At 35.8% G+C, this 24,604-nt stretch overlaps 1 protein-coding gene across 4 annotated transcripts in view; it reads right to left on the bottom strand.

Moving 5' to 3' along the window:
• Sap-r (Saposin-related) overlaps nucleotides 1-22,888 on the bottom strand; it is a 115,541-nt gene extending 92,653 nt beyond the window's left edge. For 3 of the 4 annotated variants that reach the window (XM_067275448.1, XM_067275451.1, XM_067275450.1), the window contains exons 1-4: nucleotides 22,734-22,888; nucleotides 17,602-17,750; nucleotides 8,802-8,873; nucleotides 5,134-5,199 (exon numbers count right to left, since the gene is read on the bottom strand). In XM_067275448.1, the coding sequence (XP_067131549.1) occupies nucleotides 5,134-5,199; nucleotides 8,802-8,873; nucleotides 17,602-17,750; nucleotides 22,734-22,767 (321 nt within the window). In that variant the 5' untranslated portion in view covers nucleotides 22,768-22,888. The remainder of the gene's footprint in view (nucleotides 1-5,133; nucleotides 5,200-8,801; nucleotides 8,874-17,601; nucleotides 17,751-22,733) is intronic. The other variant, XM_067275449.1, reaches the window with a different exon arrangement.
• Between the last annotated feature and the right edge of the window lie 1,716 nt (nucleotides 22,889-24,604).

Genomic DNA, 24,604 nt, shown 5'->3' with positions numbered 1-24,604 from the left:
TGAGTATGAGAAAGAACAGAATTTGAAATATACCACGAGTCTCAAATCCTGTTGTAAAGTTTAAATATTCCAAATATTTAAACTTGTAGAATGTTATAGGACTAATGCACATAGTTATGTTCCATTCTACATTTGTTAGCCTGATGACAATGATTTTATATTGCTAAAAGTACTTGCATTATAAAAAAGATTCTAACTGTTATCATCATCATCATACAGTGTATACATCTAGTATTCTAAATTCATATAACATTACATGCCTCAATTAAATATTCTTTTGAACAATTCATTTTGATCAATACTAATATACTTAATGTTACAGAAAACACCAAATATGGTATTCTTAGCAACATCTTTGTGAAACAATCAAATAAAATGTCCACTAATAAGTACAAAGTAAAAATTGCACTGTGGTACAAAAATAATACTTTGAAAAACCAATATTACTTATGACTTACTTGTCAACCCAACAGAAAGAATATGTTGCTGCATTTCTTACACATTTGTATAACAGTAGTCATAAATGATAACTTATCCTGCATACATGTATATTAGCTATAAGTAATTTTAATAAATATAGAAAATGGAAAAATGTTCAGTAGACAAACTACTAAATAAATATTTAACAAAAAATATTTTAAATGAAGTATTAATATTTTATAATTTATTAATTGCATTTATGAATAAAATTTTAAAAAGTAGATGGAAACAAAAACAAAAAAGTTTTTTTTGAATCAGTCTCTACTGTGCAGATCCTTGCCACTCGACTCAATTATCACAAATGTTGAAACAAGTTACAATTAGTGTATGTTGTAATGTTTAAATCTATTTTTCAAAGAAATGAAAGCCCTTCTACACCTGATAATCTAAGGCTTTATTACACTTGCTGAACCTAAATAAGCCCAGTCTTGTCCAAAAACTTTGTACTATTTCTGGTCTTGCCCTTGTTAGAATATATCACTAATATAATCAGTCAGTTTTTACAACTCCCTAATAGAAAAATCACAAAAATAGAATTTGTAGTTAATAGGTGAAATTCTTAATTAGTACTTCTTAAATTGGTAAAATTTCCATTTATGATGTTTTCCACTAGAGTGTTGTAATGGGCAAAAACATTATAATTTATAAAAAAAAAATCTTGAAAAAAAAATTAATCACAAATAATGGATGGAGAAAATAACTGATTTTCCTGTAACTAATAATCCGTGTGAAAATATATTCGTTGACAAAAAATTAGGAACCGAGACGACAGCAACGGAACCAAATGAAGCTTCCTCGGTGCAAATGTGATTATGATTACAATACGGCAAAGTCAATTTCCCGTGGAACGACGATACAATTTAAAGAGGTTCTATGGGGTAATAAAGTTTTTATTACCATGTAGAACCTCTTGCCTAGATACATATGACAAAACAGTCAGGCATGGAGGCCTACAGACACTATGTACTGTACATACTATCCTGTGACAGATTTTCACACAGATCTTTCAACTGTTGCTCCGGATCCCTCACGGTTAGATAACCAAAGCTGGAATACAGTCTGTCCCTCCCCAATTCTCAATGGGTGACAAATCGAAAGAATGAGCCCATGGAAGCATGAAAATGTTCCTACAAAACTGACTGAACATTATCTTGCCAGAAAATGGCTGTCTGCACTCCTGACATGAAAGCCAACATTAGTGCTCAGGCTTTTCAAAAGAATGTGGCAAGAACTCTCTGCAATGTCTGTGCTATCATAAGTGGCCATTAAATTTTTTTCAGGTGACACATTTGCATTTTCTTTTGCTTGTAAAGGATGGTTTTTTTTAGAGGTATACAAATTTAAAATGAAATAAAACATGTAAAAATAATGTTTATGGCCAAGGTGTTGGTTTTATTTAAAAGATAATTTTATGCCATTAGTGTTTAAACATGCCGACGAAACAGTGTTGCCAGAGATTTGGTTTTTGAATTGGCAACACTGTTTCTAATTTAATTTAAATTTAGTGACTGTCAATTTGACAGTTGACAGTTGATTTGTGGTCAGTACGTTTTGCCATTTCACCATGAATTGACTTACACCAGAACAACGCTTGCAAATTGTGCAAATTTATTTTGAAAATCATGGTTCGGTTCACCAAACTTACCGTGCACTACGTCCGTTTTACGGTCGACGTAACTGTCCATCCGAGCAAGTTATTCGGAAAACCATAAATCATTTTCGCACCACACACACTCTAGTTGATAATACGCATCCACAAAAATGCCATACAGTGCACACAGAAAAAGTTATTGCTGCTGTGGAGCATAGTGTTGAGGAAGACCCGAATGAGTCGATTCGCCACTCTTGCACAGCAATTGGAGCTGTGCCCATCCACTTTGTGGCAGATTTTGCGGAAAGATCTTGGCTTACGAGCTTACAAGATCCAGCTCGCGCAAGAGTTGAAACAGTGTGACCATTATGTGCACCGTACGTTCGTTGAATGGGCCGAAAACAATATTCAGCTTGATCCTCTTTTCAACGCAAAATTTTGTTCGGCAACAAGGCTCATTTTTGGTTGAACGGCTATGTCAATAAGCAGAATTGCCGAATTTAGAGTGGAGAAAACCCAGAAGCCTTAGTTGAGACACCCTTACATCCATTAAAAGTCACTGTTTGGTGTGCTTTATGGGCAGGTGGAATCATTGGCCCATATTTCTTTAAAGATGATGCCAGCCAGAATGTTACCATCAATGGAGAGTGCTATAGAGCCATGATTGCTGACTGCTTCGTTCCTCAGTTGAATGGTATTGATGTGGCAGAGGTTTGGTTTCAACAAGATGGCGCAACATGCCACACAGCGCATGACACTATTAATTTATTGCAGGAAACATTCGACGAGTGCATAATTTTGCATAATGGACCTGTGAACTGGCCTCCACGATCATGTGATCTCACATCTATGGATTACTTTCTTTGGGGATATGTGAAGTCATTAGTCTACACCAATAAACCACAGACGTCAGACCACTCGGAAGTCAACATTCGGCACATTATTGCCGACGTACGGCCCCAGTTGCTCGATAAAGTGGTCGAAAATTAGACTTTCTAATTGCGCTTCATTCCAGTCAGCCGTGGCGCCCATATGCCCAAAATCACGTTTAAACACTAATGGCATAAAATTATCTTTTAAATAAAGCAAACACCATGGCCATTAACATTATTTTTACATGTTTTATTTCATTTTAAATTTGTATACCTCTAAAAACCACCTTTACTCTATATTGTATGCTGTAACTCCACAGGGAAGCCACTTTCATACTTTCAAAGTCCTATCCATGATTAGCTCTTTTTGGGATGAAATATAACCAGCTGCTGTAAATTAGTATCTTAAACAGTTCTTTTCTGGACTGTTATCTTTGGTCATTTAGACATGACATTTCAGAACAAGAAAAATGAGGTGGCCTCTCAAGAGTAAATGCACATTTGTTTAAATACAGAAAAAGTTGAGTAAAAAAAAATGTTCCTTCAAATTCATTATAAATATTTCATATGTTAAGCTAGTTACATACTAGAAAAAATTTGCTTTTGCTTAACATTAGTTTACAAAAATGTTGTACAAAATTATTTGTCAAATGAATGACATTAAAGATCTCACAACTAACAAAAATTCACATGTTAAAAACAATGATATTGCAAAAATATTTATTTGAAATATAATATGAAATCATTATCTGCAGATATAAACTGAGTAAATGCTTTTAACCTATTGTTATTTGATATATTAGTTTATTATAAACAGTATTTCTCTAAAGTGCAAGGGAAAATAAATCTATATAATGATAAAGATATTTATTGCAATATCTAAGTTATCAAAAATATTTTATTATTGACAATAAAAAATAATCCACTAAGAAAACTAATGTATCAATGAAGCCGTTGGAAGATTAGCATATAAGTATCAAATTTTTTCTTTCAAATAAAATATCAAAATATCAGCAACATTTTTTCTATATACATACGTAATACACACACACACACTAGCAAAGTTACTTGGCATTACCCAAGAAATTTATTATATTGTATTCTTGATTCAAAATAAAAACAATCAATCAGATAAAAGCAAACAGACCAAAGATTCACACTTGGCACAAAACACCCAAATACATGTTTTGGGCTTGCTAAGAATGATACTGATGGTTTGGAATGGCACACAATTTCATCGGTTGGATAGAAATTAATATTTTTCAACAGAAAATAGTCAGACTTCTACCGTCAAAAGATCCAAATTTTTTCTAACGTTAACTAACATATGATTCACAGCTGAATATCAAATGCTAATTTTGCCAACTAAATCAAATTTCGTCAAAAATAAACCAAATATTTAAAAACTTGATACTCTTAAAAACAACCATCGAACATATTTTGTGCACACCGGTGACTATATTTAGTAATTTTCCTATTCGAATGCCGCCATTCTGCTGCTCGGAGAGAAGGGGGCCCGTTGCGGGGGAAGGGGATCGAAGTTAACTCGTCCAATAGTAGTAGTCGACCATCTCCCTAAATTGAGAGGATGGTCCCTATAAAGTTTCATTGCATTTACTCAAACTGTTGAAATGTATAAACTAAACTAGCAAACTTTATCTTTATACTTGTTCAGATACATTTATATTTGGAAGACAAAAAAAGCAGTGCTTTAGCCAATAATATAATTTCAAAAAAAAAAAAAAAAAGGTGCTATAAGTTTTCTACTAGCAAAGAAATATTACCTTATTCCAATCAATCACATTGAAATTACAATGGTATAAATTACAACCAACAAAAAAAGCAAGTCATCATGAAGATCAAAAACAGACAAAACAGATATAACCAAAATAGGCTGGGAGATATATCAGATAGCACAATAGATACATTGTTCATTTGTCTCTTGTTATCAATAATGCATAATGAGGGGCTATTGTATAATTAAATAATTAATGCTGTTTTTAATATTCAAAACAGCAAGTTTTAGATGCAGTAAAATATTGCAACAACATATGCATCATGTAACATGAAAACATTAAAATTAATGAAAAGCATGGCTTGTTAAAAATCTTATCTAACAATAAAATTAAAACACAGTAATCTATATCATCAATTTAAAATGAAATCATTTTAAAAATTTCTATAACTTACTTCATCAGCTATAATTTTTATTGGTATTAATGCACAACTTCCTTCAAACACTTCTTTTATTTCTTCCTATTAAAAAACATTAGAAAAAAGAAATAATTTTAATAAGTTAATTTTGTGTTTAATTTCATTATTATTTTGAAAGAAGTTATCAATGTTTATAAACTTTATAGTAAATCATCATAAAATGATTTAATTATATTAAAACCAAATGATAACATGATTAGATTGGGCTATATTACTGCTACTAAAGCCTGGTCTAATCCTTTAATGTAACTGTCAGGCTTATGGTTGTTTAAATTTAATTATAAATTTAATTATATATTTTTTAAAAAATTCTTAAAAAACAAAAATCAAAAACAGCTACGAGACATTTATACTGTTGTAAAACGCACGTGGTGAAAAATAGTCCAACAAAGGGATAGGAGAAAAATACACTTCTTTAAATTTTTTTCACCGGCGTTTGTTATTTTATACAGGATTATCATTTGAATTCCGACACTCCTTGGACAAAAGTTATAAATTTTAGACACTCTGGCAGAATCATTATTCTAAAATCTCGCGACAAAAGAATTGAGATACACGACATGACACAAAAAGGAAACGCGAAAAAAAAAAAAAAAAACTTATAACTAATTACTTAAAAACTACTTATACTAGAAAAGAAAAAAAAGGTGTAGATGATAGGATAGAACCAGACAAGAACGGGTACCCAAACTTAGCTGGCGACCTCGTGGCGGTGGCTATAACTCGGGCCTTCTTGGACGATACGAAATTCGATGATTGTAGAGTTCAAATTTTCTCCTTCCTTTATGTTTCCTTCAATAAATTTCCAGAAGAGCTCTTACTTTGCTACGTTTGACTTGCTGTCTCTTTGTTCTCCCGTCGGTGCGAAATTGACTTGGAGACTTCATCAAACACGTTCTTACGGCTCGATGTCTCGGCCAAAAGTGTCCAATCTATCTCCCCTTTAGCCCCTCCGGGCTATCCGTTTCTTTTGTCTTATAATCGGTTCGTCACCACCCACAGAGAGAAGTTTCCAGAAAGAGGGGGACAAGGAAACAAAGGGTAGAGGAAAAAAAGGGAAATGAGAAATATATATACAAATAAAATATACAAAAAAAAAAGGTATGGCATAAGACCACAATACAGAAAAATGTGTTTAAAATTAAATGAAGAGTAAAATATTTTACTATATAAAGTTATCCAAATCTGGGAAGATTCACCATTTTCTGAAATAAGCACAAATTTTCTGCAAAATTCAACTGAGCAACTACATCAATGACACTAGTGCGGCACTGTGGTAAATTCATAAATATATGCATTTTGGAGCATGCTTCATTTGTTAATTCACTTAACATTTTCTGCTTGTACAACAAAGTTATTAATTTCAAGCCCACTGGTGGTGGAGTGGATAACACCACCAAACACTGGCAGTTTGTCATTGGTTCACGCCTCACCAATGCTCTGGTCATGTGGAGATTTCCATAGTTTCTTTGTGTTTCTAACACCTAAGTAAGAGCCAGTTTCTCACAGGAAATTATCTTGAAAGGCATCCCTTTTGGCAGTTCATTCTTGCATTGTCACATTCCAACGAAGGCCCAGTGCACACGAACGGCTTTCTGCCACAAACAAACTACGGCAAGTAGCCGTGCAGCCTAGCACGGCAGTAATTTAAATATAGTGCCGCACACGTACGTACGGCATTGTAACGTCCACTTTCTGCCACAATTCTCCGTGAGGATGTGACGGTACTGCAAGTCCAACTCTTTTTTCTCAGTTTGTTGTTCTTAATTGGGTAGTGCACACATAAATTGTTTTTAACACAGAAATGCTTCATTTCCAGAAAAAAATGGACAAAAACTTTATTGAAGTGAGGAAGTACCCTGAAATCTGGAGAAAAATATTATGACCACAGTAAAAAAACAGGAAAACAAAAATGACTAAAGTTAGAAGGCCATATAGGTTAACATTTGCAAGATGTTTCTAAAGAACTTGATGAAAGGATGATAGTTTAGAGACAGATTTAATTTACTTTTCCTAACTAGTAAAAAAAGCCAAAGATCCAACACTGCCTTTTTCTCACCAAAAACAACTTGTTTACTAAATACACAATTACACGTTCATATACACGTGTCCATCTTGGAAATGAGTGGCATTTTGCCATTCATGTGCAAATCGTCATCTCTGACTCCGGTGAGGTGCCATAGTGGTGCCAAGCATTAAAAAATATTTGTGGGCATCAGGCCTAAACTAAACTAAACCAAGCCATCAATTTCAGATTACAAAAAATAATAAATGAATATATAATGGATTTTTATATTATTTTAAAATAATTTTGTTGCATTTCACCTTGTGTCACAGCATTTCTAAACATCAAATGCCATTTACAAAAATAAAGCATTTGCTGTACTCTATTTTTAATTGTGGCACTATACAGTAATAAATTCTGTTCAATGAAAGAAGAGTTTATCAAAATAGTTTTTGACAAGCAGTTAGTCTTAGAGATTGTTAAGACATCAGAAATAATAATTAGTTGTTTAATGTTATAAATGTATTTTTTGCATTAATATAGAATAAAGTGATAAGTATTTATACTAATTCTTTCTGCCATCTTGCTGACAAAATCTGAATATGACATTACTACTTTTTATTCTATTAAATTTTTTAAACCCTAGAATCATTAGGAAATATACATAATCTTCATGTAAGAAGACAATACTATAATAAAAACTTTTACTCATTGAATGATGGCTTATAAATTGTTAATAAAACACATGTCTGTATCTTATTGGAAAAGAAAATGAATTTCTGAATTTATGAAATTGGCAAAGTGTAATTTGTGAAAATTGGCACGTCAGCTATCGATTTCACTAATTAGATAACATTTTATATATATTACACACCGCGGTAGCCATTTATTGCGATTACTTGTTTACATTATCAGATACTTAAATGTAACAAAAACCAAATTTTCCCAAGCCATTCTATATATCCTGTGTAAAATCTTGCCAGTTATTGTGATCAACCTGCTGCTTATTATGATCAGATTAAACTAGGGCATTTATGATAACTGACAAATTAGGATTAATTTAAGACAATTTTTTGAAAAAGTTACTTTTCTAGAAGTATTATCATCTAATATTTAAAAAATAGCAAAAAATAATTATGATACTGATGATAGATTTATTAAAAAGTGTTCTATGCCAGTTGGCATATCACCAGTTAATAATCAATCATTCTTCTATGACTGTTACTCCTGAAAAAATATTTTCAGAACATTGAAAACTTTAAATTTCATAAATAAAATTTAGATCTTTTAGAGCACTTTCCTGTGATAATGCAAAAGAACTTTCTTAAAATTTTAAATGTTATACTATTTTAAAATGCATTTCTTTCTCATTAAACATCTGAACAGTTGAAACTAAACAAACATTAGCACAGAGTGATACATAAAGTTTGTTTCATCAATTCTGATAAAACCTGTAACATGGGAGAAAAATATAACATTTCTGTAAGTTATACAATGTAATGAAAAAATTTATAAATCCTCTGTCAATAAGTCAGTTTATAGAACTGTTTTCTAGTACTTATAAATGATTGAAGAAAATATATTATTAAGGCTATACCAGTGCATCCTTAATAAATACATACATATTTTCAAAACTTACTTGAGTTTCATTACTTAATAATTGATCTCTAGCTTCTTGTACCATTTGCTTGCACAGATCACAAATTTCATTCTAAAAATCAAAACAAAAAATATAAATATTTCAAATTGTGCATTACTTTATCTGAAAATATAGAAATATTAGTAAGGGATGACTGCAATTTCCTCTAACTGTGGGATTATGTTTGAAACAAAATGGCATGGGTGATAAAACCTTTGCATTGACAACCACGGTTATATGTGCAATAACAGGTTAGTGAAAGTAGAATAACCAAGTCTTTGAATATGCATTGCAAAGTTATTTTTGATACACATTATTGTATTATAAAAAAAATTACAAAACATTATATCACAATATGAAAAACATCCTAAAAGTATTTCCTTAGCCTTAAGTCTAAAAATACCGCAGGTTGTTTAATAAATATAAATGTATGTCTGACAACTTATTAGGCTGATTTAATTATAAATGGCAAATTTTGCTCAATTTTTGATGAAGGAACACAATGTGAACCAGATCGGTTCACATTGTGTTCCTTCATCAAAAATAAAGAAATTGAAAACCCATTTTCTGTTTCTCCTATTTGATTTTATAGATATATATTTCAGGCCAAGACTATTCAATTCTGCTTTTCAAACATTCTATCTTATTTGTTATGAACTAAATTAATTAGGAAAAACGTTTCACAAAATTTAAAATTATATGAAATCATGTCAGCAATTATTTTTCTTTTTATAGAAAAAAAAATTTGAACTGGAAAGAATTCGGGAATTGTAAATAGTCAAACCTTGGTTTTGAACAAATCTGTTCACGAACAGAATTTCAAATTCTTAATTGCCCCGGTTGCCGTACGATAACTCGGCTGCCAAACGAGGTATTCCGCAAGAGCCGGCCACAGATTAGAGATGCGGACGTTTGGCTTTTTTACTTCCTACGAGAAAGTCGACGGTCCGATCCGGTAGCAGATTTAGCACTCGAGAGACCCCGGGTGCAATTCAATTTTGAGGCCCCCTCTAAATATTTTCACTACCCCTACACCCCCTACAAAGTGCATTCTACACTCTTGTATTTTACTCTGGTAGGGTCTATACCAGCAGTCCAAAAAAGATGAGACATGGTTAATTTTCAATGTTATTTCTCTAATATAAAATTACAACTGCCTGTATTTAAAAGGTTACTCATGTTCAGATTGTATTATTTATAAAAACTGAAACTTATTGGAACAACATTTATTAAGTTACAATATGTAAAAGTGTTAAAAACAAAAAAATCTAGTAAACCATGGATATAAAAAATAATTTATTTTTAAATTTACTACTGATTTGTATTTCAAAAGTCTAGTAATCTATGAATAATAAAAACTTATTTGTAAATTATTATATTTCACTATTGTTTGGTAAATAATTAAGGGTACAGTGGGTAATCGATTAATGAACATAATCCGTTCCCAGACTTTGTTTGCTATCCTAATTGTTCGTTAACCGATTATTGATTTACCATAGATTTTTATGGGAATTTGATTAATTCATTCTGAAGACCCCAAAAAATAAAATATATATACTTTCTTACTACATTTATTTATATGTAATAATAAAAATACATACATACACAGCCTTGCATTTTTTATCAGTCATGGTTTTTTCCATTTGTGGGGGTTAAAGAATCTGTCTAATGTTGATTGCTTTTCTCTCTTCTTCAGGATTTTTCAGAATAATTAATAGCATTGTAATTGTAGATATCCCTAAGCCTATTAACCTCAACCTGGTTTGGATGCCATTTGAATGACCATTGTTCTGACATCATCTCACTTCTTCAAAAGAACTAATAGCAGATATCGGATTTGTCCTCTTTTTCGGAAGAAAACACATCTTGACGAGTTTCTTGGCATTCTTCTGTCGTCGGATCAGTTTCGGGTTCCATTATGAGCTCTTCGATGTTCTTTATTTCTCAGATGTGATTTTTGTTACTCCTTTAGCTGCTTGAGTTTTCTTGATTATTCTGTATCTTTCTTAGATAAGAATTGAACTGCGGCCTACTGTAGACCTGTTTAAGCCATACTGCCCAGCAACTTCGGACATGTTCTACCCACTCTCTACCTTTGCTACTATACTATCACCTTTCGAAAATAAAAGCCAACACAATACTTAATGAGTGCCTGCTTGCCAGTCTCACAAATACTATAAAAGAATTGTTTCTGTCAGAAAAATAAAAGGCTGGAATTACAAGGGAGAGTTTCAAAGTTCGGAGGAATACTATCCATGTTTATTTGTTTTGTCAAAACCGTGTCTTCTTTTTCTTGTTTTGTTTGGTGTCACAACTTGGTGAATTTATAGACACTTGGCATATTCATCTATTTAATCCATAATCTTTACAGAGACGCGTTTCGGGTTTTCGCCCCTCTTCGGTCTGTTACGTAATATACATATGTTGTATCTGGTGGACATCTGTTCGGCACCTTCCGCACTACGTCTTCCCACTTACTTTCCCCGCATGTCTCGCAGCGTGTAACTTCTCCCTCCCGGAATGCTGCACACAGCCATGCCTACAACTGTATAAATATACTTTTTAAGATATTCTATTTAATAGTTATAACCAGCTTTTATAAATTTGGATGCTTAGATTCTTGTTAATATTATTTTTGTCTGTAGTAATTTTGTAGCTTTCTTTATATTTTCTTTTGTACCAATGTTTTTCTTTGTGTACTATTTTAACATCAGTTTTATCTATGCTGCAGTTATGAATTGTGCAATGTTCATAAAAAACAGAGTTTATTCTATTATATTTTACATTTGCGATGTGTTCTTTTAATCTTGTTTCTAATCTTCTGTTTGTTTCTCCAATGCTTGCTTTTGGTGGGTGAAGAGGAAATTGATTTAATAGAATTCGTATATAGGAGTAATTATTTTGAAGTTAACAATACGTTCTATACACAAAAAACAAGCATGAGCATGGGATCAGTTGTAGGCCTGAAACTAGCAGAACTTGTTATGGTAGATATAGATCAAACAATCAATGAAATTACAGGCATAAAGTTTTATAAATGATATGTGGATGACATAATTATACTATATGGCCAAGAAATAAAAAAATTAGAAGAAATAAAAGAAAAAATAAACAAATTAAATGATAATATTAAATTTAAAGTTGAGAAGGAGACAAACACAGAAGTAAATTACCTAGACATTACATTAACCAGAAAAGCAAAGAGAATTGAATTCAAGCCATATACTAAACTGTGCAAGATCAGGAAGGTGATAAGCTACAATTCAAACATCCCACAGTACATAAAAGAAAACATATTCAACATGGAGTATAAAAGAAATCGTGAACAGAACAAGTTCACTACTGAAGAAGAAAAAACATCTTAACAAACTACAAACAAAATTTCCACTAAATGGCTACCCACAACGAATGATAAATAACTGGAGAAGTAAAATCTACAATAAAAGACTGGAAAATAAACAAAACAAAGAAAAAAGCAGATTAAGATACATATCCTTCCCCTACATTCGTGGCTTCTTCGAACAGATAAATAAAAGTTTCGATAAAATAAATATAAAACTGGCATCAACTTATAGAAATTTACAAATCCGGCAGACTAAACCTGACATAAATATACAACCCAGATAAATACAACACTACTGATGTTGTTTACAAAATACCTTGCACAATTTCCTCTTCAACCACCAAAAGCATACATTGGAAAAACAAACAGAAGATTGGAAACAAGATTAAAAGAACACATCGCAAATTTAAAATATAATAGAATAAACTCTGCACAATTCATAACTGCAGCATAGATAAAACTGATGTTAAAATAGTACACAAAAAAAAACATTGGTACAAAAGAAAATTTAAAGAAAGCTACAAAATTACTACAGACAAAAATAATATTAACAAGAATCTAAGCATCCAAATTTACAAAAGCTAGTTACAACTATTAAATAGAATATCTTAAAAAGTATATTTATACAGTTGTAGGCATGGCTGTGTGCAGCATTCCGGGAGGGAGAAGTTACACGCTGCGAGACATGCGGGGAAAGTAAGTGGGAAGACGTAGTGCAGAAGGTGCCGAACAGATGCCCACCAGATACAACATATGTATATTACGTAACAGACCGAAGAGGGGCAAAAGCCCAAAATGCGTCTCTGTAAAGATTATGGATTAAATAAATGAATTTGCCAAGTGTCTATAAATTCACCAAGTCATGACACCAAACAAAACAAGAATACTATCCAATCATTATATACCAGGTTGAGCGTCGGTGTCGACATCTCCCACACTCCGAAAAGTTTCGAACGGTTGCCCGAAGACAAAGGAAGACCGATCGATATTCATTATTTTACGTCGCTTCTTCTCGGTTTGTCTGCGAGGTGTTCGTTATCCGAACATAAAAATCTTTCGCAAAAGTGTTCGTTAACCGATCACCCACTGCAATTTAATTTAAGGAATACTAATAAATTATTAATTTTTTTTAGAAAAAATTTAAATAATTTTTTTATTTTGAGAGCTGAATTTTGAGGCCGCCTTGAATTATGAGGCCCCAGGTACATGCCTCATGTGCCTGTGCAGAAATCCACCACCGGTCCAACCAACCAATGACGGGACTATATAACCAGAAGTTAGTGGCACAGAGATCACTTCACATCATTAGACATCAGAACACGAATCATCGACAACATTGCTATCTACTTTAGTTTTCGATGCACATTTGGGAAAGATAATACTTCCATTTTCGGTACACGTCACAACTGAATTTAAAAATCAATTTAATTAATAAAAACTGCATCAATTGACATTCACATAATATAAAATGGCATTCAAGAGTTAGTGTTTAAAAAAGGTGCTTAACTCAAATTAAATAACAAAAATTTATTATATATAATATTACATTGCATTTTCATGCATGAAAAAGCTTTTAACCTTTTCTGCTGTATTATGAGGGATCAGAAACAAATTAATTCATTTTATATTGTTTCTCATTAGATAATTTGTTTCAGTTTTAGAACAACTTTTGGGAATAAATTATTATACACTTTGATCTCTAATAAGCCTTTTTTGTGATCAAATTCTATTTTCCCAGAATAATTGCATTGAGACACGCGCTTAATAATTACCGGAATGAATTATGTTTGGAAACCAAGGTTTGACAATAAAAATTATAGTTCTGAAACCAGAAATTTTTAAACCATCATGACTTCATTATTTTATTCAATCAGCTAATTTAAGAAATAATATCCTAAAATAACAGTAATAATTCATTACAAAACTATTTAAATTTGAATTGAATAGAGAGTCATATAATCAATTTCAAAACAAAGTATTCTCCATTCCTCCCTCATTAACTGATCAAATTGCAAGTCAAACCTTTCCTTGGAGGGCAAAATTGTGGCAAAAAGTGTACTCTCCAGAATAAAGAAAGTGCTATATTATGTAAAAAAACAAGAAAAAACAATCCATTCCAAAACTATTTGTAATTGAAAGGCTTGGTGCAAGAACTGGTCAAGTAACAATTTTTTAAAATTTATTTTATTTATTTGATTAAATTTACAGGAAAAGTCTAAATATTTCTGACATTTAATTTCTGCCCCCTACAAAAACATGCATCATAAAAAAACACCCCCTTAAAAAAAACAAACAAAAAAAATAAAAAACCAGATAACAAATTTTAAAACAGATATAATGCTTTTATACATTTCAATTTAAAAATCAGGGAGATTAAGAAGTAAAAATTCATCAAGCTTATTAAGGTCTTGCGATATACAGCAAAACAAAATAAAAAAATCAAATAAAAAAAGTTTTGTTTGTGATTGTTTAACCAGTAATCGAACTTTAACGTAACTTCCGAACATTTTCGGCCTTCACCGAGGCCCGCCTCGGGTAATGAACTAAACTGACTTCCCAGATTGGAATGTTAGAACGACGATGTTCGACTCTAAACTTTGAATATGTCAAATTCGCACGGCCGATTGACTTTGTTCAAATTTTTCGTACAGGTGCAGTACTTCCACGCATGCACCACCGTCTCACAGTCTTTAAAGCTAATAGAGTTGCCTTTATAAATTTCCAAAGTCTTCAGGTAACGAATATGGTCTGTTTGAAAGACCTGCCTAATTAATCTGGTGTTCTGGAGGTCCACGTGTACTTCCGGGTCGGTGGCATACGTGGACGTGGCAGTGGTATGCCTGTTGTTCGCGAGGTCGTACTGATGTTTGCGTACCCTTTTGCGTATTGAACGTATGGTTGAGCCAATATATACTAAGTCCCTTTGGAATCTATCATCCTTAAGAGAAATAGAGTACACTCCTGGGGATCTGCTTTGATCCATTTTATCTTTTGCGTTGGGTATCGGCTTGTAAATTATACTGGATCTCCTGTACGCGATTTCTGTACCGCTCTGGTCTGCAATATCCTTGTATAAGGAGTTCAAATGTTGATTGAACTGAATTACAGTGCGTCTGGAGTCTGTGATGTGTTGCTGGCCTCTGTTAGAATTAGACTGGGTGTTGGAAATGCTGTGTGCGGCAAGTTGGTTGGTGTTGGCGCGGGTTAAACTACATACCGTGTTTCTTCTGTAGCCATGCTCGACCGCTATATCTTCTACACATTGTAGCTCAAGCAGAATGTCGTGCCTATTGGTGTGATGAGTGAAGGTCCGTCTGATTAGGACACGGAATGCGGCGATTTTATACGAAAAGGGGTCCAATGAGTTTGCAGGGCTCTATCGAGGTACGCTGGCCCGGTTTGTAATAAACACTCATTTCCACCATGCCTCTATTGAGACGCATGTTGACATCTAAGAAATGAGCGTTACAGTTACTAATTTGATCCAGCTTAAAGGTAATGCTCATTTCTTAGGTGTCGCCATGCGTCTCGATAGAGCCCTGCAAACTCATTGGACCCCTTTTCGTATAAAATCGCCGCATTCCGTGTCCTAATCAGACGGACCTTCACTCATCACACCAATAGGCACGACATTCTGCTTGAGCTACAATGTGTAGAAGATATAGCGGTCGAGCATGGCTACAGAAGAAACACGGTATGTAGTTTAACCCGCGCCAACACCAACCAACTTGCCGCACACAGCATTTCCAACACCCAGTCTAATTCTAACAGAGGCCAGCAACACATCACAGACTCCAGACGCACTGTAATTCAGTTCAATCAACATTTGAACTCCTTATACAAGGATATTGCAGACCAGAGCGGTACAGAAATCGCGTACAGGAGATCCAGTATAATTTACAAGCCGATACCCAACGCAAAAGATAAAATGGATCAAAGCAGATCCCCAGGAGTGTACTCTATTTCTCTTAAGGATGATAGATTCCAAAGGGACTTAGTATATATTGGCTCAACCATACGTTCAATACGCAAAAGGGTACGCAAACATCAGTACGACCTCGCGAACAACAGGCATACCACTGCCACGTCCACGTATGCCACCGACCCGGAAGTACACGTGGACCTCCAGAACACCAGATTAATTAGGCAGGTCTTTCAAACAGACCATATTCGTTACCTGAAGACTTTGGAAATTTATAAAGGCAACTCTATTAGCTTTAAAGACTGTGAGACGGTGGTGCATGCGTGGAAGTACTGCACCTGTACGAAAAATTTGAACAAAGTCAATCGGCCGTGCGAATTTGACATATTCAAAGTTTAGAGTCGAACATCGTCGTTCTAACATTCCAATCTGGGAAGTCAGTTTAGTTCATTACCCGAGGCGGGCCTCGGTGAAGGCCGAAAATGTTCGGAAGTTACGTTAAAGTTCGATTACTGGTTAAACAATCACAAACAAAACTTTTTTTATTTGATTTTTTTATTTTGTTTTGCTGTATATCGCAAGACCTTAATAAGCTTGATGAATTTTTACTTCACTCCTGTTTTCTAAGAATATTATGTAATTTTTAAGATGAGCAGAAGACAATCTCTATGAAGAAACATCAATTTTTCATTATTTTACATACTTTTCAATGGTTGAACTTAAAATATTATAGGTGAGATTTGTAATAACAAAGTGGTAAATAAGAAGATTCTAAGAATGACCAATCCATAGAGCATAAATATCTGGAAGCAGTTTTTTTGATTAAATTGTGACCAAATAGGAACTTTAATGAAATGTTTAGTTTTAGAAATTTCAGAAAAATAATTGAAACGTTTGAAACAAATAGCTGAATGATCAGAGAGAAACCATTGATAAAGGAGGCAGCTATGGAAATTTATTTTAAAAAAGTTTCTTTTTATATATATATATATATATTTTTTTTAATCTTTTCATCATAATGCAGAATCATGAAGTTCATAAGACATAGGGAATTTATTACTATTGCTAGGAAAAAGATAACTGCTATATTTACATTTAAAAAAGTCATATGAAGCAGAAGACTTTTTTGCTCTAACATGCAAGGCAACATCCCATAATTTTCAATTTTCAATCAACAATGAGGCAAGTAGTTTTAAATATTTTCTTTTCAGAATAAATAACTGAAAAGTTTGCAAACAAAAAATATTTTATCATCTATACATTTTTGAAACAGCATAAGGTCAGAATCTATTACACAAGTGTAAAATATTTTGTCTCCCCCCTGAAAAATCTTATAATATATATACTTAATTTGTTGTTGCACCAAGCCTTTCATTTTTCATAATTATACAGTATATTCAAAAATTATTATATGTTTTACTGGAAATATAATGTCTTTTTAAAACCTTTCTAACTTCCAGTACTTAAGAGTGATAGTTGATATTATATGTAAATTATAAATTTTTAAAGTTTCTAGCAATTTCATTAATACTCACATTATCCTCGGGAGCACTAAGTGTAGACCATATATCAGTAATACAATCTTTTACAGTTCCACAAAGTTTGGCCGATCGTAGATCTTGACAAGCAAACGTAGGATCGATACACGCAGTCGGAGGCTTTTGAGCCAAAGCAAAAGATGCCACTGAAAATACAAGTATTTATTCTATTAATAAAACAAAAACAATATTGTAAATGAAAGATGCTATGGTTGTTTTAGGCATAACAATGAATATCATTTAATTATAAGGTAAAAAACAGAATGTTACAAAACTAATAACGAGACTACGTAGCAAATACTTGGCAAATACACATAACAGTTAAATCCACATTATGCCGATCACTTCCCTTCTCCAAATAAAAAAATAGGGTGTAGTGTTGACTCGGTATGGCACGAGTTAAAGTTTAAAATATTAGAATTAAATAAGTTTAATGATCTGATAAAGTTATTCTAATCATCTGAATTAACAAAGATTATTTTCTACATTACTCTTATGTTATTGTTATAGCAGAATTGATTAAAAAGTCAGTTGATATTGTAATACTAAGTTTTCATTCTTAATATTGTTTGTAAAGTATGAATAACCAACCCAGTCACTAGCATTCCAAAAAATCAATGTATCTTTAATGTAATAGATTGGGAGAAATCATTTGGAGTTAATAATAATAATAATAATAATAATAAAAATTAAGTTTGTTTCCTATTATATTGGATGTAGTGGGTTATACTCGTGTAGCATACACAAATTAAAGGAATGCATTTGACATTACTTCACACTCGGTCACTGCACGTTCTGCATCCATACAAAATAATCAAACACATTACTTCTCTAATAAACACAATGCAACGTCGGAAAACGACTACACCTCGGACTCCGACACCTACACTACCGTAAACAAAATACACATAAGGCAAGGCATTTTCCAGGATGATTCATTCATTTTCCAGGATGATTCATTAAGTCCACTTTGTAGGTTTAAGGCCAGACTGAAATCCACTCTTCAATAGGTTCAATGCCTAGATTTCTAACATTTTGATATCCTCACCAAATTAATGTACTTTAATTTGATTATAGTTTTTTCCTGCTTTTTGTATGAAAAACTGTTTATACTCTATGCATGTATGTATGTACAAACATGTTTTCTTAACTTCTAAGTTAAGTTTATATTTTATGTTTATGAAAACACAGCATTATAATAATACTTCCACATTGACTAGAATTCATCTTTTTGTTTAAAAATCAAAACATTTATTCAAAATGCAATTTTTTATGCTTGATCAATGCAAATTGTATCAAATCATGAAAACACTGAAAATTTATCTATAATTACAAAAATTTTTCTGCAATATTAAAAACTATAACAAAATTACATTAAATTAATTTTTACAATATCATTAGCAATGCTTACAAGTGTAGACTATTCTCAATTTGTTTAACATACAAGAAAAGCAGGATTAAAACAAATTTTGGTCCTGATACAATACTAGAAACTGGCCTTCTAAATAAACCTCATTCAATTGAAAGACAAAAAATTATTAGTAAGTAATTATAGTTTTACATTCAGTTTAACCTAATCATTATTAATGTCTTCTGTTAAAATTGTATATAAGAATTTTAAGCATAAGATATTTATAATGGTTTTCTGTGAGTTTCTTCTAAAATAGTTAACTGGTCCCAGCCTCTCTGGCATTTGCCAGAATTGCCAGACAGCCGGTCTGGCCCTCCATATAGAAATAAATTTGTATCTATACTTCAATTTGAAAAGTTAAAGATCATGTTAATGTAATCACAGCAAATTAAATATTTTGTTATTTTAAAGCAATTAATGCAGACTATTAATTCAAGCCAGCATACCTTCTTCCCACATTAAAGAAACGATTCAAATACTCGGCAAATAAAATTTCGACCAGATTTTTTAAGAATTGCAAATACTCCATTCCAAAAACGTTACGCTAAACATAGGTTAGTATTATAAGATTTGGTAGACGTAATAGACGCGTCACGTAGCCGTAGGTATATTATATACGGAGCATACTCTACCCTAAAAGTTTCGCGAGTCGCGGCGCCTCGTTACGTTCGTAAGTGCAACCGAAGTAATCCGCAGAGTCGCAATCGGTCACTTTCGAAAATGCATTTGCCGCGTACTTCGTACAACATTACGAGTCAAAATATATCGTAGGGTCAACGTGGGTAAATATAACACAGTTCAAAAAATGTAAAAATACTGTGTTATACTGTATTATACTTGTGTTATACTGTATTTTTCCTTTTCCTTCCTTTTTCTTTCTCCTTTCCTATAGTCTACCAAATTATTAATCCAATTTAGTAGACGACCGGACAGCCGAGCGGACGAGGTTGGAGCCTACCGTTCCGGGGGACCCGGGATCGAATCCGGACGGGTCAAAAAATCCCCAGGAATTTTTTGGGGGTCCTCGTATAACAACTCCGCTCCGCTAAACGGCACCACAGAGTACAAAGAGACCGAATTTTAATCGTAGGCCCCGTCCGTCACCCGGTAATCGCCGAGGCGTCCGGACTTAAGATCAAACCCAAGTTAAACGCTCGGGCTGCGGTAGTACTACCCGACGGGGACCGTCCTTCCTCGCTCCCGGGTCCGACCTTCTTACGTCTACGTAGTTTCGATGCAGCCCGTACCGCACTTAAGAGTTTTCTACCGAAGAGAGACCGGCTCTCGTAAACGGTCGGGAAGTCCCCTCCTTTAGAAAAGGGGGTCCCGCCCGACGCGTCCGCCGAGCTCATAGGTCGGAGACCTGTCGTTATTCCCGTCGATTCCTTTAGTTTCGACAGGTTTCCTTTACTCGCCGCCGGCATTCGAAGTACTCGTTCGAAAGGCTCGGACCGGTCGACCCGGTCGGCCCCTCGGCAAAAGTCCCCCGTCGGAGGACGGTCGAGCACGTAGTACCTCGCGTCGCCGTCGGAGCGGCCACCGTCTTCCCCGTCCAAACTCCGACTCGAAGCGGGGAAACCTCCCACGTTCGGTCGATATTTGCATCTCGTACCGATCGCGACTCGCCGGCGTCCGGCCGACTTCGGGCAAGAAGGCACGGGTCAACCCGCCCGCCGTACTTCGAGTCCGGCTCTCTCGCCGGTACGTCGGATCTTGGCGGCAGAGCGTCTTTTACGTAAGTAGAAGGTTCGACGGTCTCCGTCGCGCGGGCTCCCGGCCACCTCCCCGGCCGGCCGGTCGGCGCGCCCGTCGCCCCGGATCCCGACGCGGCCTCCGACCCGCTCCGGATCGACGCACGGCGCGCGTCTCGCCCCCGGCACCCCGCCTCCGACCTCCCGCGCCGATCCGCCGTCGCGGTAACCGTCGCCCGAGGCCCGAAGCGACGGGGCGATCCGACCGGACGCGTCGGACCCCCTCTCTCGCCACCCGGCAACCCCGTCGGGGCCCGGCCGAACCCGTAACGGGCCGGCCGAAAGAGCCTCTTAATGCCCGCGCGGGCGAAGAGTTAAAAAAAACCCAGTTTAGTCATCTTTTTATTCTTTAAACATTTAATTTAGGCCTATACCATATATATTTACTATTTATAATATAAAATAGTTGGTATCATAACATACTTTGTTTGAAAAGGTTAATAAAATCACTCGGTAGTGTTCCCACCCATCCCGGACAGTCCGATTTTTAATTTATTGTCCGGGTTAACAATTAATTTCGTCCGGGATTTCGTAGCAAAAGCCGTACACGCGCACGCCGTTTAAAGACGATTTTACGACAAAATCGTCCTTAAAGGAGTATAAAACGGCTAAGACGCGCAACCGGACGCGAGGTACCGCCGCAAGTTTTTATTCTTTACGTCTTTGAATTTTTAAAGGATTCTCTCTTTTCGAGTAAAGTATAGAAATTATAAAAATTCTATTATTTCGTCCGACATTTTTAAAATTAGCTTCCGACAAATACGGCGCGTTTCCGTTTAATCGAGGTTCCGTTTCGACGGGTTTTCCCACACTTTTAAAACCGTATCCCGGGACGGGCGAGAAAATTTACGCCAGGAAGGCCGGGTTTAAAGGTCGCGATAATAAACATTCGAATGCCAAAAGGCAAAGGTCGGTGGCGAGTAATTAGAAAAACGTGGAATATTCCCGATGGAAAAATCAATAGTACGCAACCGGAATAGTTTTAAATTGCCTATTTCGTTACGTATAAAATTCTTCGGAAGGAAAGGAAAGTGAATTCCCTTTTACTCGGCCACGGTTTTCGCCGACTTTTCGCCAAATCGGAGGATAATTCTACTCGAGTCGTCCGACCGGCCAGGAGAATCCGCACGCCGGGCTCCTCGACATTTCGTCCGGGCGGTTTTCGGCGTACGACCGACTCCGGACCCCTCCCGGAAGAAAACGTTTCCGACTGTCGAAACCGAAGCGGTCCGCGCGGGTAAAACGGATTTAAAACGAAAGAAAAAACATTCGGTAAACGCCGGGGAAAATTTCCCGGTTAACTTACGACGAGTTTAAATCGGAAGTTTCCGCGGGAATATACGGGACGGGCGGTAAATATTTCGGCAGGAACGAAAGCCGGGAACCGAAACGTATACGTATTTGCGTAATTTACAGACTCGGGTTTTGACAGGCGACGTAGTCCGCCACACCCAAATTACGGCAATTACCGGTAAATAAATTAATCGGACCGGCCGCCGGGAGAGGAGACGGCCATCTCTCCGTAACCTCGAATTAACGGCCGTTTAAAGACCGATTATCTAATTTAAAACGGCTAAGGCCCGACCGAGTAAACGACGGAAGTAGTTTGGGTCTTTTGTCCGTTAAATTTTAAAAAGACCGCCGTCGGCGTTTATTTACGCTAACGACGGCCGGAGCCGAGGCAATTCGGACCGCCGACCGACGGTTAATTAAAGATTTTCTTCGGCGGCGTCGGAAAACGGACTTTGCCCTCGGGAATTTCGGCGGCGATATCGATTTGGCTTATCCGCAAAACGTAAACAAACGGATCGGATTAAGTTAAGGTCGACGTCGCCCGGAATAAGTGCGTCGCTGGCCGTTTCGGCAACGGGAAGAAGAAAACAAAGTCGTTTCCCCGCGTTAATTAGTCCTAATTCGATCCGGAAAGGTCGACCGGGCCGAGCCACCGTATTAATCGTCTCACTTACCGCAAAAGAGCCAGACTAAAACCGGGCTTTTCATCGCTTCTTCTTCGATGTACGCAAAGCTGTCGATTAGCGATTCTTCCGCTTTAAATCAGATCGATCCCGTCAGGTGATCGTCATATGTCATACGATAACGTATCGACGGTCACGAGGCGCCTTTCCCTCTCGCGCCCTCTATCGGAACCGTCCAGCGGCGTCAAATATATATCCATTCGTATCTCCCGGAATTTCTGTAAATGTAAAATTGCGCGCCACCCGCCGCGTTAACGTAATAAACTTTAATTTTAAAAAAATATATATATATTAAGTGGATAATTACGCTCTTAGAAGCGGAAGACGTGGCCGCGCGAGAAATCCCGCTCGGAGGCGATATTTTTATTTCTTCCTACGTTACGCTTCGGACGTTATCCTCGTAAATAACAAATATTTTAAACTAAGCCGGCTACCTACGTCGGCGATACGTCTAGCGGGAAACCGAGATTGTCATTTTTTCTATCGCGGTAAACTTCGACGTATACGTTCCGCCGTCGGCGTCGGGGGGGGCTCGGCCTTCCACATTTTGCCGGTAATCCGTCGTCTTAAAAACACGACCGTAAATAAAAACCGACCCGGACGATACTACTATACGTTTGGGCCGGTCGAAAACGAAATGTACGTACCGATAATTAAAAAACGGTTGGACCGAAATACTCTTTTAGCTTTCCTACCTTCTCCGAAAAGGTATTCCGGGATTCCCTCCGGGACGTTCGTGCCGCCTCGTTTCGGTTCCGTCCCCGTCTCGGACGAAAACGTTCGAAGGTATACGGCGTCGGCGATACGCGCGTAACGGCTATTTATTTATTTATTCAATTAATTCGGATACCGCGACGATATTTTCCACCCCCGGAAAAACAAAGAATCGACCGACCCGTTAAAACGTGCGGTAAAATATAACAACGATAGAGTTTCCCGGCGCGCCGAGTATAAAACGTGCGATTACGCGAAACGAAAGACTTTTCTACAAATAGATTCCGGGTGTATAATTGTATCGATAGATAAAGTTTATTTTCAATTTTGTCGGCGGTAGAAAAATCACTTAATTGCCACGTTACGGCCTTTCGGGACCGTCTAATATTTACCGACGAGGTACGAAGATTAATACGTTGCCACCGAAGTCGGCCTTTAAAACATTTATAAGTTTTTCGGAGGTATTCTTCGATAGCGCGGCATTCCCGCACAAGTACCGTTTCGCCAATTAACCCGTACTTTACGAGTTAACGCGTCGACGAGATTGGTCTAATCCGGCGATTCTCGAAGCGAGGGTCGTCGAAAAAACTGATCCGGCATCAATTTTTTTCAAATATTTTATAAATTTACTATGGATTTGTGCTTAGGAATAATAGAAATAAAAAATATATGAAATAATTTTTACTTAAATAAATTGCTCGTATAAATAATAAAAACAATATAAATATTTAACTACGAGCCTAAATATAATATTCGTAAATTTGTGCGCTATTGGGGAATCCCCGAGTTCCACTCTCCGCCTAAACTACGATAGAACGACGTTGTCGTTTGGAACGGTGTTCGCTAGCAGCGTCGCGTCCGTAGGCAGTCGAGTTAGAAATACAGTAGAACGTCGTTATCCGAAAACCGAAAGCGTTTCGGTCGGAAAATTCGAATTTCCGCTAGTGCTGTGGCGCCGCAATATTTGGCTACGTCTCCGGCTACTCCGATATTATTTTAGTGGGTACGCGTTTTTAGCTGGCAGCCCTGGCGCGACCGTAAGAGGGTAATTAAGGACGCGCTACTATTTGAACCAGACTTTTTTTCCCATCGCGAGCGGTAAGTTTTGCTTGTTTTTCCGAGAACTGTATTATGCTGAATCGGAACGT

The sequence above is a fragment of the Centruroides vittatus genome, unplaced genomic scaffold, assembly GCF_030686945.1.
Source record: "Centruroides vittatus isolate TY-2023 unplaced genomic scaffold, ASM3068694v2 contig_620, whole genome shotgun sequence".
Lineage (NCBI taxonomy): Eukaryota > Metazoa > Arthropoda > Arachnida > Scorpiones > Buthidae > Centruroides > Centruroides vittatus.
The sequence above is the reverse complement of the archived record's forward strand: the minus strand, read 5'-3'. Positions and strand labels throughout refer to the sequence as shown.